Below are 17084 nucleotides of genomic sequence, written 5' to 3'. Positions count from 1 at the left end.
GGTTTTAGGTGGTAGTAATGATATGTAATCAGTGTGGGAATTTTAAGAACATAGGTAAAGAAAACCAGAAACCAGGTTCACTATGATTGTGATGTGTGTTCTTTTAAATGATATTTTGGAGGGATGGGAAGCAGCATTAGGGTTTTAAACCCAGGGTCTAATGCTTGCAAGGCAGGTGCTCAACTGCTGAGTCATGCCTCCAACTCAGTTTTCTGAACTGGTTATTTTGAGATAGGGTCTCATTCTGTGTTCGGGATCCACCCCTGGACTGTGATCTGCCTATTTTGTTTCCTGTTATGGCTAAATGTCAGATACATGCCACCATGTCCAATTTCTTCTATTGCCATGGGTCTCTCACATCTTTCTTTTTCTTCTTCCTTTCCTTTCCTTTCCCTTCCCTTCTCCTCCCCTCTCCCTCTTCCTTTTCTTTCTTTTCCTTCCTTCCTTCCTTCCTTTCGCACAGCTGGCTTGGAACTGGGATCTTACCAATTTCAGCCTCTTATGTAGCTAGGATGACAGATGCCACATGTCCAGCTATTAGCAGAGATGGGGTGTAATGTCTAGGCTGGCCTTGAATTGTGATATTGCTGATCTGTCTCCCAAGTAGCTAGGATTACAGGTGTGAGCCATTGAACAAGCACTGGCAAAGTGAAACATCTGAGTGAACTCAATGTACTATGTATTGTAGCTAAAGGACAGTGAGACAGGGCATACAAACACATGTCTAAGGCTCATGCTACCCAGTTACCAGTGTGGTAAACTCACTTTACACATCACTAGCTCCAGCCAGAAATCTGCTAATCCTTTCCCAGAATCAGGTTTTTTGTTTTGCGTGGTCCTGGGGTTTGAATTCAGGGCCTGAGCACTGTCCTCCCTGAGATTCTTTTGCTCAAGGCTAGAACTCTACTACTTGAGCCACAACACCGGCTTTTTCTGAGTAGTTTACTGGAGATAAGAGTCTTATGGACATTACTGCCTGGGCTGATTTTGAACCACAATTCTCAGATCTCACCCTCCTGAGTAGCTAGGATTACAGGCATGAACAACTAGCACCTGCCTTCTCTGCCATGTTTTGATTAGGGAATTTACTGAGCTATTTTCTCAAGTACAACATAAAGACTACAATCTGTGCCACCAAGCTTTTTAGGGAATCAAGTTAAAAAAAAAGTATGTGTGAAATCTGTTAAACCGATATAGACATAGCTTAAAAGAAATAAAACTACATTAAAAAATGTTCCTATAATCACGTTTTTAAAATCGGGGAGCAGCATATTGAACAGACTTGTGTGGAGAATGTGCTACATGATCTAGCCATACACTAGCAACAGTGTCCTGAGAGATCTTGTATTATGTTATTATTATTATTTCTGGTTCTGAGGCTTTAACTCTTGGCATGTACACTGACTCTGAGCTTCTTTTGCTCAAGGCTTGTGCTCTACCACTTGTGCCACAGTTCTAGTTCCAGCTTTTAATGAGTAGTTTATTGAGATAAGTGTCACAGACTTTCCTGCCTGAGCTGCCTTCCAACTTTCAGATCTCAGCTTCTGGAATAGCTAGGATTACAGGTGTGAGCCACTGGTACCTGCCTGAGATCCTGTATTCTGACAGGATAACAATAATTTGTTACCTTCCCACTGTATGCTCAGAATCTAAGCATGGCTTACCATTGTCCATGGCTACCTCTCTGGGCCAAGCCTTCACCATCTTTGTCCAATTCTTGGAAGTCAGTATGGCAAACAGTCCTTCTGCTTCCATTCAATTTTCAATACTATAACCATAATTTTCCCTTTGAAGTGTAAGAGAGATTGGGTCTCCCACAGGGATCAAACTCCCACAATGGAAAACCCAAAGTCTTGTCTGTTCTTAAACTCACAAGGCACACTACTGTCCCACAACCATTCTCTCCAGCATATGGCTCTTCCCCTAGATACCTGGTTGGCTTAACCCTTTACCATCTGCAATTACTTTTCCAAGTGTCACTTGAAAACCATGAACTCCCATTGTGTAATCTGTGTATGTATTATGCCCAAACATGCACGTGGTACTATGTTTAGAAAAGTGCTTGACACTACTGATTCCATTTTAGGCTTTGTGAGGCTGTTGGAAGGGTGCTTATAGTCACATATTGTTCCTATGGGGGACACTTACTTTATTCTTGAAGCATTTTTCTCTCAGGCTTTCTGTATGTTGGGGTTCTCCATCACATAATAACTTTTCAAATTTTACTACCTCTTGATGATTCTGATGATCCTGGTTTAAGAAATAAATAGGCAAAAATCACATTCACGTATAATGACAAATCATGTATTCTAACTTTAAAATTTAATTTAAATTTTTTGAGATCTGGTCGCCCTATATAGTTCAGGCTGACCTTGAATTTGTGATCTTCCTGTCTTAGCTACCCAAGTATTGGGTAGCTAAAGGCCTGTGCCTCCATACCTTACTCATATTTTTATACCAACCTTCAAAAATAGAATCATTATGCTTGTAATTTAAAAAATGTTACAAGGAGAAGAAAATGAGTAACAGTATCACAAAATCTTACAATGAGTGACCTCAACTCACTGGGGGAAAAATTGGGAGAATTACAGTTTTTTTTTCTGGTAATAGGATTTATTCTCCATAGCTGCAAATTAGGTTTTAGATTTAGTTCCATTCTTCCAAATCATTCTGAAGTACAGAAATGGGGTATTTAACCTTTTATAAATCTAACCCTTTCAAATATTTAAATAAATCTAACCCTTAAACACTTTTATTAATTGCCCCTCCCTAAAGAAAAGTCTGCTTTACATCTTTCTTCTTTTTTAGGTCTGAGACTGGGACTCAAACTCAGTACCTTCTGCTTTTGCTTACTGGCTAGCGCTCTTTACCAACTGAACCATGTCACCAACATTGCTCTTCTTAAAAATGAAGCAAACAAAATTTTCTGAAAAAGTCCTTTTAAAATGTGTTTCCTAGAAGTGGTGCTATGGCTCAAGTGGTAGAGCACGCACTTTGAGCTGAAGAGCTAGGGACAGTGCCCAGGCCCAGAGTTCAAGCCCCATGACTGACAAAAAAACAAAACAAAAAATGTGATTCCTATTTGTGTGAAAACATATTAAGTTTTCCAACCAACTTTTAATATCCAGAGAAATTTTCAGAAAAAAAACTCCTCAATACATTAGTACCCCTTTAAAAAAACAAATAAAAAGCATGATTCTTATAGTTAATTTGGTAGCAGAATAGTCTGAATTCACTTTAGTTATTATCTGTAACATAGGGCTTTTCAGAATGGGTCTCTTTCCATTTTGAGAGACTCATATCCTCAGCTCATCCATACCCTTAGCCCCAACTTTTATCTCTTTGATGATGTTTTCATACAGTTTCTTAGGTAAGTACAAGTGATCCATAATTTTAGGTCTCAAACTGTTTCTTCAATTGTTTCATTTCATTCACTTTTATTGTTATTGACATCTTCCACTTTAAAAATTGGAAGTTCTTAGATCTTGAGATAATTATAAAGTTAGAATGCTAACAGAATGCCACCATGTATACATGTACATATACCCAAACTCAAAATCCCTTACATGAACAGAGTATTCTGCCTGGATCCAGAAGCATTTGAGTTTGTGGAGTATTTGCACCAACTTTACTGGTTGAGACTCCTTCATAAGAATATGTGAAGTGCTCTGAAACTTGTTTTAATCTTCACATTGGCATATTTCAGAGTTTAGATTTTTGCATTAGGAATGCTTGGTTGTTATTTCTAGCTATGTATCTACATTCTCCTCATTCCAAAATGTCTTTGGATATAATTACTTTCCAAAGAAGAACAAACAACATATAACTTTTTCTTTAGTTCATCTTTGGATTTATCTAAATTCTTTTGAATCTTTGCAATGTGCGTTGTCTTCTCTAAAACTTTCTCACTAAGTTGAAAGGGTTCTTGTTTTTTCAAATGCATATGAACAATTTTTAGTTCCTGTCCTGTTTCCACATCCTTTACTATTAAAGGAGAGAAATATAAAGATGTAATGGAACATCACTTTTGATCTTGGTTTGAAGCCAGCCTAGGCAGACAAACCTGACTCTATCTCCAATTAACCACCAAAAAAGCACGAAGCAGACGTGTGGCTCAAATGGTAGAATGCCATCCTTGAGCAAAAAAGCCAAGTAAGAGGTTAAATTCCAGAGTTCAAGCCCTAGTACCAGCACATAGGAAAAACCACCAAAACTAAAGAACTACCATAAGATCCTGTAATACCACTCTTGGGCATACATTCAAAGGAATATGTCAGCATACAACAGAGAACTGCACATACACGTTTATACTAGCCAAACTATTCAGCCAAACTATAGAATCAGCCTAGGTGATGATCAGCTCATGAATGGGTAAGAAAATGTGGTATATAAACCCAGTGGAGCTTTAGCTACAGAAAATAAAATTGCATTATTTGAAGGGAAATGATTTTAACTGAGGATTACTGAGTGAAATAGACTGAGAAAGACAACTATTGCCTGTTCTCTCTCTTACGTGGAATATAGACCTAAAAAAGAAAAAAAGAATGCCAAGTCATTCTGGCTCTCTGGGTGAAACAGAAAGAAGAGGCTAGGAGGGTGAGTATGCCGTAAGTACAATGCATGTATAAACAGAATAATGAAATCCATTACAAGTTGCTTAAAAAATTGAGGGGGAGTAAATAATAAAGTGCATTATATGCATGTATGGTGAAATCCCTTTCTACAATGAACATATTCTAATAAAAAACAAGAATGTTGACTAGATAAGAGGGAAAGTGCACAACTTACTCTGGCTATGGCTCTCTGCAGGTCTTCCTTGAGTTGATCTCTCTCTAACTTTAGAGTCTCCTCTATTCTCCTTACATCATCTCTTTCTTTCATTACAGATTTCAGTTCTTCATGGCTTTCATGAAGCTTCTGAACCAAACTTAAGTTCTCCATTTCCATTTTATCCAGAGCAAAACTTTGGTTCTTGAGTTGTTTCTGTGCTTCTCTGACATCTTCTTTTAACTTAAAAAGTTGATGTTCATTTGCTGTAAGTTCTTGAATCTTAAGATAATCATGAAGCACTATGTTAATATAAACACTTAAAATTTTATTAGTCTAGTTACAGATGGGAATTTGTTACATTTATATTTATAGTATAACATACACATATATGCTCTTTAAAGGAAATATAAAGAATAGTTTCTAAATTGAAGAACTAGTTTCCCCATGTTATTCTAATTAATATTTTACATAAATCCAAAAGGAATTGTTTTGATGTATACTTATATAATATTCACAAGTCTTGAGTTTATAGCCCAATTATCTGTGACATCTGCACATATCTATAAAAGTTAATCCATATCAAAATAGGGAAGAATCCCAGTATTGGATGAGTTCCTGTGTACTTCCTTCCTTAAGGATCAGTATTTTGGCCCTCTTCATACTGGATTGGTTTTGATTGCTTCAGGATTTACATAGGACAATACATTTATCTATTCACTTACTGGTAGGTATTGAGTTGTCAGTTCCTTACTATAAGCATCCTTACCATGCTGCTATAAGCATTCTTTTTTTTTTGGGGGGTCCGGTCGTGGGGCCTGCACTCAGGGCCTGGGCGCTGTCCCTCAGCTCTTCAGCTCAAGGCTAGTGCTCTACCACTTGAGCCACAGTGCCACTTCCAGCTTTTTCCTTTTTGCTTATGTGATGCTGAGGAATCGAACCCAGGGCCTCAGCATGCAAGGCAAGCGCTCTACCACTGAGCCAACTTCCCAGCCTGCTATGAGCATTCTTATGTAGTCCTTCACACTCTTTTCTCTTAGGTAGGTTCACATGGAGGATCAGAGATGCTGGGCCGCATGGCAGGAACTTCAGTATGGATAAGTGCCAACATCCCAGATGCTTCCAATGTTTATGTACCACATCATACCTGCCCCCTCCCCGGCCCCCCTAGGTTTTCAGCATGCATACACCAACTATGTAATCAATGAAGTCCCATTCCCCCCACAAAAAAATACCTTTTCTTTTAACTTGGCATCTGAATTTTCTAAATCCATTTTCATAGTTGCTATTTCCTTTGTCTTCTCAGCAACAATCACTTTGAGTTTATCAATAGTTTCTTGGTGCTCTCTCAGATCCCTGTGTGCAATTCTCAGCTCCTCTTCCTTCTTTAGTTCCTTTCAGGAACAGTACAGATCTTATGTTACCAAGTATTTTTTAAATGATGTGATGCATTTTCTTACTAAAGAGAATGTTTTTTACTTTTGTTGTTGTTGTGATACTAGGGATTGAACCCAGGGCCTAGAGCACTCGGAACAAGTGCTTCCTACTGAGCTATATACTTAGGCTGCTTCTTTTTTGGTGTGCTGGTACTGAAGTTTGAACTCCAGGCCTGGGCATTGCCCCTTAGCTTTTTAACTCAAGGTTGGTGCTTCACCAGTTGATCCACAGCTCTACTTCTGGCTTTTTGGTGGTTAATTAGAGATAAGTCTCATGGATTTTCTGGCCTGGGCTGGCCAGATCTGATCATCAGATCTCAGTTTCCCGAGAAGCTAGGATTAAAAGGGTGAGCCTGCTTCTGCTTTTACTTCTTAAACTACATCTTTGTGATAAAGTTAGTTTCTCTTTTGGTCCTCATCCCCTCACACTTACTTGTATTTCAGAAGCAAACACATTATACATATGCTATTCAGCAGTTTCATTCAGCTTTAAGGGTTATTCTGGGCTTCCAACTAGGACATTCAAATCTGTTTTGCATTTTTAAGGTCTGCATAGGATTTGGACACATTGTTTATATTTACTCAGTTTCTTTCAAAGAAACAAATAGTTTCTCATTTTTAATCGCAAACTGTAATAATAAACTGTGTATGCATGTGCATATTTATGTGTTTATGTATATATATGTATGCATACATGAGTATATAGTTTTCTTAAACAATTTGAGTTAAGACATATGTAGGATAGATTCCATTCTGTGCCCCAAATGCTGGCACATTCAAACCTTTGAAGAATACCAAATTGTCTAAGAACCAAAACTATTCTTCACTCTTGCCAACCATCCCTTATGTCTCAAAGGTAAGTTGCTGTTGTAAAGAAACAAAATACTGAAGAACAAGGAAGAGGAATGAATGTAATTTACCTTGGCCTCTGTTTCCCCAAGGCTGTTCCTCAGTTGATCCCTCTCTGTTTTGAGGGTTTTCTCCACAGTTCTCAGGCAACCATTTTCCTCATTAACAAATCTAATTTCTTCAAGGTTTTCTTGAAGTTTCTGAGTCAACCTGAGCTTCTCTGATTCCATGCTCTCCAGAGTTGAATTCTGGGCTTCTAGCTGTTTCTTTAATTGTTCCATTTGATCCATAGTTTCCTGGAGATCATTTTTTACTTTAAGAAGTTGCTGCTCTTTCTCTTGAAGCATTAGGATCTTGAGATAACCAGAAGTAAGTTAGGATTAAAGGTACATGTGGAAAGCCTAATAACAGTTTCTAAATTGAAGAAGCGGATCTCCCTTCCTTCAATTCTAGAGTCCTTTATATTGCTGCTTACACAGAAGATCTCAAACTCCCAGTTATTTAGACAACAATAACAACACATAATAATAATACTACCTGTGCTCGGAGGGCAGCACTTGTGTTTTCTAAGTCTTCTTGCATACTAGATATTTCATCTTTCTTCTCAGAAACAATACCCCTCAATTTATCGATGGTTTCTTGGTGTTCTTTTAGATGCACATGAGCAATTCTTAGCTGCTCTTGTTTTTCCAGGTCCTTTATTGTTTAAGAAAAATAAATAGAGGAGACCAATACAATTCAAACAGTATGAAAAAGTCTATGTAAAAAGTTGAAATTTATAATTGTAACCTCTCTGTATGGTATTTTCACACATACAAAAAAAGTTAAAATTTAGCTGGGTAGTGGTAGCTCATGTCTGTAATCCTAGCTACTCAGGAGGCTGAGATCTGAAGATCATAATTTAAAGCAAGCCTGGGCAGAAAAGCCCCTGTGAGACTCTTATTAGCCAGTAAAAAAGAGGAGCTGTGGCTCAAAATGGTAGAGCGTGCTTTGACCGAAAGAGCCTAGGTCCTGAGTTCAAGCCCCACAACCAAAGAAAAAGTTAAAATTTCTTTCCCCCAAGAGACCTTCCATCTTTACTATACTACTTTTGCATTTCAAACATAGTCTAGACACACATTCAAACATATTCCAGTTATACTACTCTGCAACTTTATCCTCCCTAACAGGCATTTACTATTACAAGTTATTATTGCTCCTGCTTTTTTTAAATTTTAAATTTATTTATTGTTATTGTAAAGGTGATGTACAGAGGGGTTACAGTTATGTAAGTCAGGTATCGAGTGCATTTCTTTTTGGACAATGTCACTCCTTCCCTTGTTCTCTCCCAGTTTTTCCCTCGCATCTCCACCCATGAGTTGTATAGTTCATTTTCAACCTAGTGTCTAATGAATACCACTGCTGCATTTGTTTATCCTTCACTACATAATGCTGTGATTGTGCCTATATAAACAGTCCCTAACTAATGGTTAGGCAGAATTTTCCTGAGTCCTCTGTCTGTCTGTTTTGTTTTATTATTGCAATTTGCTGTAACAGATATCCTTCCTATAATTATCTTTTGCACAACTGTATAAACATGTGCAGGAGGGATAGCTATGGTTCATGTTGTACTCTATCCATAAGCTCCATGGCCCATCGTTCTTCTAGGACACAAGGTCATAGTTACTAGATGGGGGAAAGATGGTTACTCACTTTAGTTTTGGTTTCTTTAAGGTCTTCCTGGAGCTGTTCTCTTTCTACTCTGAGAGCCTCCTCCATATTCCTAAGGTCATCTCTTTCTTTTGTTACAGATTTCATAACTTTCAGGTTTTCTTGAAGTCTTTCAGTCAACTTTATGTTCTCCATCTCTGTATTTTCCAGAGTTAGCCTCTGAGCCTCAAGTTGCTCTTTCAAATGTTCCATTTCACAAGACTTTTCCTGAGCTTCATTAATAACATCCATCGTAAGACACTGGTGTTCTTTTTCCTGAAGTTCTTGGAGCTGAGAAAATTAAAGTAGTTAGGTCAAAAGAAAGAAGGATTTACTCTCTCCCTGTCTCTCTCTTTCCTCATTCACAAGAGTAATTCTTAAATTAAGGCCAATTATTTACATTACAAAAAATTATCTTAAGTTGTTGTACAAAGGGGTTTCAATTCAACATGTCAGTTTATGAGTAGAACACATGCTGTTCAATGAACTTCCACCATTCTCTCCGACACATTTTAATCTAATGTATGTACTTTCTTAAGGAAAACAATAATTAGGCACTACTTTCCAGTTTAACAGAAAAAGACCTATTTTTCTTATAATTCAGCATGTGAATTTCCTAAACTCCCCTGATTTTTGGCTCTGCCTTTCCTGAAGCATCTTGTACTAACAGTTTCTTGGTATTCACTAGGATATATGCAAACAGTTTTCAATTTCTTTTCTATTTCTTTTGTGATTAAGAGAAAAATGAGTAACTTAATAGTGAACCTATCACGACAACTACCTTAACCTATTTTTTTTCCAAGAACCGTTAAAGGAGGAAGACTTACTTTGGTGACCATGTCTTTCATGTTTTCTTTCAGCTGGTCCCTCTCCACTTGTAGGGCCTCCTGTACCCTTCTCAGTTCATCTCTTTCCTTAGTTATAGCTTTCATTTTGTCTTGACTTTCTTCAAGACTCTTACTCAGCTTGAGTCTGTCACTGTCTATACTTTGGAGGGCTGAATCTTTGGCTCCAAGAAGCATCTTGAATTGTTCAACTTCATTCAATTTTTCTGGAGTTTCACTGAGTTCTTTTACATTGATAAATTGTTCCTGTTTCTCATAAAGCTCTTGGATCTTCAAAATAATAAGTTAAATAATAAAAAATACACATGTACATATACATATGTACTATTACTATTAGTTTTTGCTATTCCTGGGGCTTGAACTTAAGGCCTGGGTGCTGTCCCTGAACTCTTTTATTTGAGGCTAACACTCTACCAGTTGAGCCATAGCTCCCTCTCCAGCTTTTTAGAGATTAATTAGATAGGAGTCTCATGGATTTTCCTGCCCTGGCTGGCTTTGATCCTCAGATCTCAGCTCCTGAGTTGCTAGGATTACAGGTGTGTGCCACTGGTGCCCATACACATATTTAAAGAAAAATAAGAAATGGTTGCTTTCCAAACTACTTCAGAATGTAAACAGTAGCTACCCAGTTATCTCCCTCCCTCAAGTGTTCTCCCCCTTTTCCTGGTCCCTGATTTACCTTTTCCTGTAACTTGCCACGGGCTGTCTCTAGTTCCTTTTGAATGCTTGATATTTCAGTTTCCTTGTCTGTGAGGTTCACTTTCAGTGTATCAACAATTTCCTCTTGTTCTTTCAGGCAACCACGGGTAACTTTGAGTTCTTCCTCTGTTTCCAGGTGCTTTAGTATCAGAGGAAATTAAAAAAAAATTATAGAAGCAATTACAATTATGATAGTGTAATTGACGCCTTCCCATAAAGATTTAGTTTTATGAAAATCTGCATATAAAATGTTTTTAGAAAATACACAGTGAAAAGATGAAACCTACTTTTGCTGTGATTTCTCGTATGTCTTCTGTAAGTTGGCTGCATTCTGATCGAAGAACTTCCTGTAATTGCTGTAGGTCATCCCTCTCCTTCGCTAGTGACAATAATTTCTTGTGACTTTCTTCAAGTCTCTCAGACAATTTGAGCTTTTCCATTTCTACTGTGAGCAATGCAGAAGCTTTGGCTTGGAACTGTGTCTTTAACTGCTCCATCTCACTCATCGTTTTGGTATTATATTTTTCTTCCATATTCAAGGACTCTTCTTTTTGGTCTTGAGCCTCTTGGATCTTAAGAGAAACATAAATAATACAGATGACATCTAGAGATAGTTTAGGGGGAAATAAGTTCATTTTTTTTTTAGAACAACTGAGACAGGACTCAATGACACCTTTACAGAGTAATCTTTCTACTATCCATTTTTCCATTATTTAGACATTTAACATTTTTTTTTGCTGGTTGTGTGGCTTGAACTTTGTCCCTTGGCTCTTCAGCTCAAGGCTAGCGCTCTACCACTTGAGCCACAGTGCCACTTCTGGCTTTTTCTGTTTCTGTGGTACTGAGGAATCAAACCCAGGGCCTCGTGCATGTGAGGCAGGCACTCTACCACTGAGCCACCTTCCCAGCCCTTAACACTTTTTTTTAAATTGAAAGATCATCGTTATCAATGATCCTCTTAAGAGATCAAAGATCAAATAGTACTATTTACATGATTTTACCTTCTTGAGACTTACACGTGAGTGGTAAAGGTAGACATTATTCCTAATCTTATCCAACAAAGACACTAAACTCCCAAGCCTCAATGTCACACCTGAATATTATGAGTGAGTAGGAGGGACTTCCTAGAAGATAAGACAGTTTTGGCTGAGGTATACAGGATGACAGCATTCATTACACAAAGACTGTGGAAGTATTGTATTGTCAAGAGCCCATCCAGAGCTCCTGAAAGCCTAGAGTTGAAAAGCATAGGTGAGTGTTGTTGGAGTACAAGGGATAGCAGAGTGAGCTAGGCTGGAGAACAGCAAGGCGTGGAGTCCAGACTCTCCCACACCACATGTAGTCTAGTCTTTGTTTCAAGAGTAGTAGTGGGATAATAAATGTACAGGGCTGGGAATGTGGCTTGGTGGTAGAGTGCTTGCTTAGTATGGATGGAATCCTGGGTTCGATTCCTTAGTATCACATAAACAGAAAAAGCTGGAAGTGGCGCTGTGGTTCAACTGGTGAACCAAAGAAAGTTGGGGCCTGAGTTCAAGCCCCAGGATTGGCAAAAAAAAAAAAAGTACAGTGAATAGGGAGAATACAATCAGTACGCATGATTTCCAGGTTTCTGATGGAATCGATGAGAATGACAGTAGTATGAACAGTTTTTCCTTTTTAAAATTAGGACAGGGGCTTACCATGTAGCTCAGGCTGGCCTTAAACCTATCACCCTCCCATTTCAACCCCCATGAACTGAGATTATAACACATACCACCATGCTTGTCATAGAGGAACAGATTTGAAGAACTAAATAAAAGCATCCGCTTTTGGCTTTACCTATTCAATAATTTGGCATTGGTGCTTCTAAATCACTTTATAGCGATCTTTTTTGAAACATTGCTCTCCCAGTTTCAATAGTTTGTTAGCTTTTGCCAGCAATCATTTATTTCCAAATTCTCTTGCCAATCAGTTCATGATTAAAAGGCATTTAAAGAAAACTAGCACCCCCCAAAAATCAAATCTGAACACTTGATTTTGATAAAATGGGAGGAACACATGGAACTCACATTAGCCAAGGTTTCTCTGATGTCTTCTTTCAGCCGGTCATACTCAACTTGAAGTGCTTCTTTTATCTTTTTAAGGTCATCTCTTTCCTTGGTTAGAGACTGTATCTCTTCCTGACTTTCTTGAAGCTTCTTAGTCAGCCCGAGCACTTCCATTTCATTGCTCTCTGTTGGTGCTGAATTTGTGGTTTGGGAGTATTCTTCCAATAGCTCGAGTTTATTAATTGTTTTCTGAGTCTCACTGTCTTCTTTTATATTAGGAAGAAGCTCTTGTTCTTCATGAAGCACTGACACCTTGTAATAGTCATAAAGTACCAATGTTAGTATCTAGAAATCATTATCATCTTTTTAAAGAAGAAAAGGTCAGGACACTTTTCACAGCAATGAAAGTGACTTTGAATCTTTAGGACTTACTTCAGACTACAACACCACTTACTCCTTTCTTCTGAACTCCACTGTCTCTAATCATAACTTTACGACTTAACTACTACTTAACTTTCTTTCATCTTAGATCCAAGGTGAACCAATTCTTGCATGTTACCAACAAACTGTTATCTCAATCAGTTGTATGTGCCTTGTTTTTTGCCTAGTTTTCAAATGCTACAAGAAAAACTACAGCTGAACTATTTCCTAGTAAATGTACTGCTCAGATAGATCCAAAGCTACTCTCAATTTTCCCATGTGTGGACACTGATTTTTCTTTCTTTTGATCATGTAATTTTGCATATCAAATCTCTTTTAAACTACATGAGAATTGAGTGATTTAAAAACTAGATCTAGGGGGCTGGGAAGGTGGCTCAGTGGTAGAGTGCTTGCCTTGCATGCCTGAGGCCCTGGGTTCGATTCCTCAGCACCACATAAGCAAAAAGAAAAAAGCCAGAAGTGGCGCTGTGGCTCAAGTGGTAGAGCACTAGCCTTGAGCTGAAGAGCTGAGGGACAGCGCCCAGGCCCAGAGTTCAGGCCCCATGACTGGACCCAAAAAAAAAAAAAAACAAAAAAACTAGATCTACACTGATGAAAAATAACAGTGTCTTATTTATTCCTATACTTTTTTTTTTGGTCAGTTGTGGGGCTTGAACTCTGGGCCTGCACACTGCCTCTCAGCTCTTCAGCTCAAGGCTAATACTCTACCACTTGAGCTACAGTACCACTTCCAGTTTTCTGGTGGTTTACTGGAGATAAGAGTCTCATAAACTTTGCTGCCAGGGCTGGCTTTGAACTTTGAGCCTCGATACTCAGATCTCAGCCTCCTGAGTAACTAGGATTACAGGCATGAGCCACTGGAGAGCAGCTTATTCCTATACTCTTAATGTGGCACACAGGTTTTTAACATGGGCTGGTTTGATTGTCCTAATCTTCCATTTCCTCTATAGTGTTTACTGTTATTTGATGTTACTTTGATTGCTTACTCATCAGCTTTCTCATTTTCCTGCAAATGTTTGATTGCTTACTCATCAGCTTTCTCATTTTCCTGCAAATGGCTAAAGGTTTCAGACTTTCTCTAACCATTCAGATTGCATTTCTATAACCCAGATTGTCAACATGTACCAAAAGAATAGAGTTTAACTCAGTCACTACTTATTGCTTATCAAAAGAGAAAGGAAGGAAGAAGTAACAAGGGAAGGAAGATGAAAAGACATACCTTTTCTTGTAAATCAGTATCTGACTTTTTCAAGTCCTCCTGAGCCTTCACTATTTGAGCTTCTTTCTCAGAAAGGCTTTTTTGTAGTGCATCAATTGTGTTTTGGTGCTCTTTTAGATGCATGCGAGCAATGTTTAATTCTTCTTTTGTTTGTAGGCCCTTAATTGGTAAGTGAAATTTAAAGACTATTATCACAACATTATTCTGCCATTGCCTTTCTCTCTCTAGTTGACTGTCCTTAAAGGAAAGTTTATCAGAGAAAGAAATGGGGTACAACTTACTGTAGCTTCGATTTCTCTTATATATTCTTTAAGCTGGTCTCTTTCAATTTCAAATGATCCCTGTAATTCCTTCAGTTCATTTCTTTCTTTGGTTATAGATTTAATTTCCTCATAATTTTCATGTAGTTTCTGAGCCAACTCTAGCTTCTCTCTTTCCATATGTTCCAAAGTTAATTCTTGATTCTTTAATTCATTCTTTAGCTTGTCCACTTCATCCATCCTTTTCTGCATCTCACTCATCTCTTCTTTTGTGGTGAGAAGTTGTTTCTGCTTTTCTTGGAGTTGCTGGCTCTTAAAATGTACAAGTTTTATAATTATCATTTTGACCAGATCTTCCCAATTATTTATGTGAAAACATGAATACAATATTGCCTATAACCCCAATATAAACAGACAAGCAGCATTTACAACTCATTCAGGTACAAAGATGGCATAAGAAATCACAATGAGTGTTGTTGAGCAATATGGGATAGGAAAAGAGAGTAATAGAGAGGGTTAATCTGATTAAAATATAATATATACAAGAAGTACCGTGATGCAATTAATGTGCACTAAAAAAACAATGAGAAGAAAGCAGGCTCTGTTGGGTTGGGTGAGGCAGTGATCGGCAGAAGGGGAACTGGAGAGGGTAAATGAAGTGAAGATGGTCAAAGTACTTCATTTGCATATATGAAAACAGAACATTGAAAGTCCTTGAAATTATTTTAAGGGGACGGGAGGAGAGACAAGAGAAAGTGACAGAGGAGGTGACTTTGATTGGGGTACATTGTGTGTCTGTATGTAACAGTCACATTGAAATTCCCTCTGTACAACTAATGTATACAGTAAAAAACTTAGAATATACCCACACACTCTGTAAATATATATGTAGATGTACATATATATAAATATATATAAATATGTATAAATATATATAAATATATATGTACATATATATACATATACATATATATATATACACACACACACACATACACACAATAAACTAGGCATAATGGGACACTTTCTAATGTCCCACCAAATATGTGGGTCCCTTTGGAACTTCAAAATGTGAACTTATTTGGAAATAGGACCTTTGCAGTGGTAATTAAGCAAGGACGAAGGGCAGATCCCACTGGAAGTGGGCATCATATAAATGAGATGATAGAAGACACAGAAAGGACCCAAAGAGACCCAGGGAAGAAGGTGGCTTGTGAATGGAAGCAGAAACCAGAATGGTGCAGTAAAAGCCAAGCAGTTTAACTGGGAAACATGAGAAGGCAGAAGAGACAGAAAGATTCATGGATAAGTCTTCAGGGGAGCATGGCCAATTTTGGACATAGACTGACAAGAATCTATTTCTCTTGCTGAAAGCGATTTAGTTTGCAGTAATTTTCACTTTGCTTACTTAGAAAATTTATACTTTACTTAGAATATCTATATGTTTACTTAGAAAGTTTATTTTTACTTAGAAAATTTATATAGGTTGATGAAGGAAGATCAAAGTAAAAATAAAGGCAATAGATGAATCAAATACAATCTATGGCTACCAAATAGTGGTAATTTCACACCATCTTAAAAACTTAAAAAAATATTTGTTTTTCACTTTTAGTGAGCTACTTAAGGGGGCTGTGCAAAGAAACTCAGAAGCATAAACTGTCACAGGCTGTTGATTTCTTTTTTTTAGGTTTTAGTAAATTTAATTAAGATAGTGAAAAGAATCACAGTTAAAACAGAGGTGGCACAACAGAAACCATGATGTATTATCTAGAATGCAAGTATGTAGCTCTCAGAGGAAACAAAAAGGCTTTGTGGTTACATGCTAGAATCACTTTGGGATTATGGTTATTGCAGGAATCTTAGGTCTTATACACCTACTACTAGAGCACCTTACTTCCACAAAGGAATGATTCATTTAACTGAAAGCCTCAAGTCATCAATATGTCTGCACACAGGCATAGCCTTTGTTTTGTTGACAAGTGCTTAGAACAGCGCCTGGTTTGTAGTAGGGCTTAACAAATGTATCATGGATGATACATTACATGATTAGCGTAGAAGACATAAGGCCTCCTCTCACCTAGAGGCTAGAATAATATAATCCTCATAAGGAATGTTAAGTTCTCAGTATAAATTCAAACTGTCTAAAATTCCAAATGCCCAAAAAACCAACAGCCTGAAATCTGTTTATTTTGGAAATATATGCTATTTCTGGAATTAGGTCTACAATAATTAAAATTACCAGAAAAAAAAGGAATAGCTAGGAAAAAATGGCCAGAGAGGTAATTTTGAAAATTTACCTTTTCCTTTACCGTTTCTTCAATGTCTCTCAATCTCTCATGGGCCCTAGCTAGCTCTTCATCTTTCTTTATGACTTGGTACTTTTCTTGTGCAACTATCTCTTGTTGCTTTTTTAGTTGATCTCCAAGCATTCTTAATTCTTCCTGGTTTTCAATGGTCTAAAATTAAAGGGGGTGGGGGGAAAGGTTGAGATTAAAATAAATATTGGCTTATGTTTAATTAAAAAAAAAAGGCATTTATCTTAGCCCACAAATCAAGAAATAAGAGCAAATTCCTGCAGAAATATTTAAGAAACAGTGATCTATAGGGACGTTTTCAAATCATTAATTTCAGCATATATAGATTATATTATCTCTCAATATATATGTAAGAACTAACCAGGTGTGCAAATACTCAGAAATACCAACAACTAAAAACAAAATTAAAAACTTAAGAGAGTTAAAATAGAAGCATGCAAATTTAGGAAAGTACATAAAAGGCCTGCACACTGAAAATCTGTGCCATATCACCAAGAAAATACATGATTAGAAGACACAGAATAGTAAATAAATGTA

At 37.4% G+C, this 17084-nt stretch overlaps 1 protein-coding gene across 1 annotated transcript in view; it reads right to left on the bottom strand.

Annotated features, from left to right (window-relative positions):
• Cenpe (centromere protein E) overlaps window positions 1–17084 on the bottom strand; it is a 61887-nt gene that overhangs the window by 14894 nt on the left and 29909 nt on the right. The window contains exons 26-39 of the mRNA XM_042701653.1: window positions 16530–16688; window positions 14254–14544; window positions 13973–14131; window positions 12334–12624; window positions 10573–10857; window positions 10266–10424; window positions 9569–9856; window positions 8745–9032; window positions 7590–7748; window positions 7124–7405; window positions 6003–6161; window positions 4789–5049; window positions 3827–3979; window positions 2149–2250 (exon numbers count right to left, since the gene is read on the bottom strand). Coding sequence (XP_042557587.1) covers window positions 2149–2250; window positions 3827–3979; window positions 4789–5049; window positions 6003–6161; window positions 7124–7405; window positions 7590–7748; window positions 8745–9032; window positions 9569–9856; window positions 10266–10424; window positions 10573–10857; window positions 12334–12624; window positions 13973–14131; window positions 14254–14544; window positions 16530–16688 — 3036 coding nt within the window. The remainder of the gene's footprint in view (window positions 1–2148; window positions 2251–3826; window positions 3980–4788; window positions 5050–6002; window positions 6162–7123; window positions 7406–7589; window positions 7749–8744; window positions 9033–9568; window positions 9857–10265; window positions 10425–10572; window positions 10858–12333; window positions 12625–13972; window positions 14132–14253; window positions 14545–16529; window positions 16689–17084) is intronic.

The sequence above is a fragment of the Dipodomys spectabilis genome, unplaced genomic scaffold (assembly GCF_019054845.1).
Source record: "Dipodomys spectabilis isolate Male_0828 unplaced genomic scaffold, ASM1905484v1 ptg000297l, whole genome shotgun sequence".
Taxonomy (NCBI): Eukaryota; Metazoa; Chordata; class Mammalia; order Rodentia; family Heteromyidae; genus Dipodomys; species Dipodomys spectabilis.
Note: the sequence above shows the minus strand (reverse complement) of the source record. Positions and strands in the feature narration are given on the sequence as shown.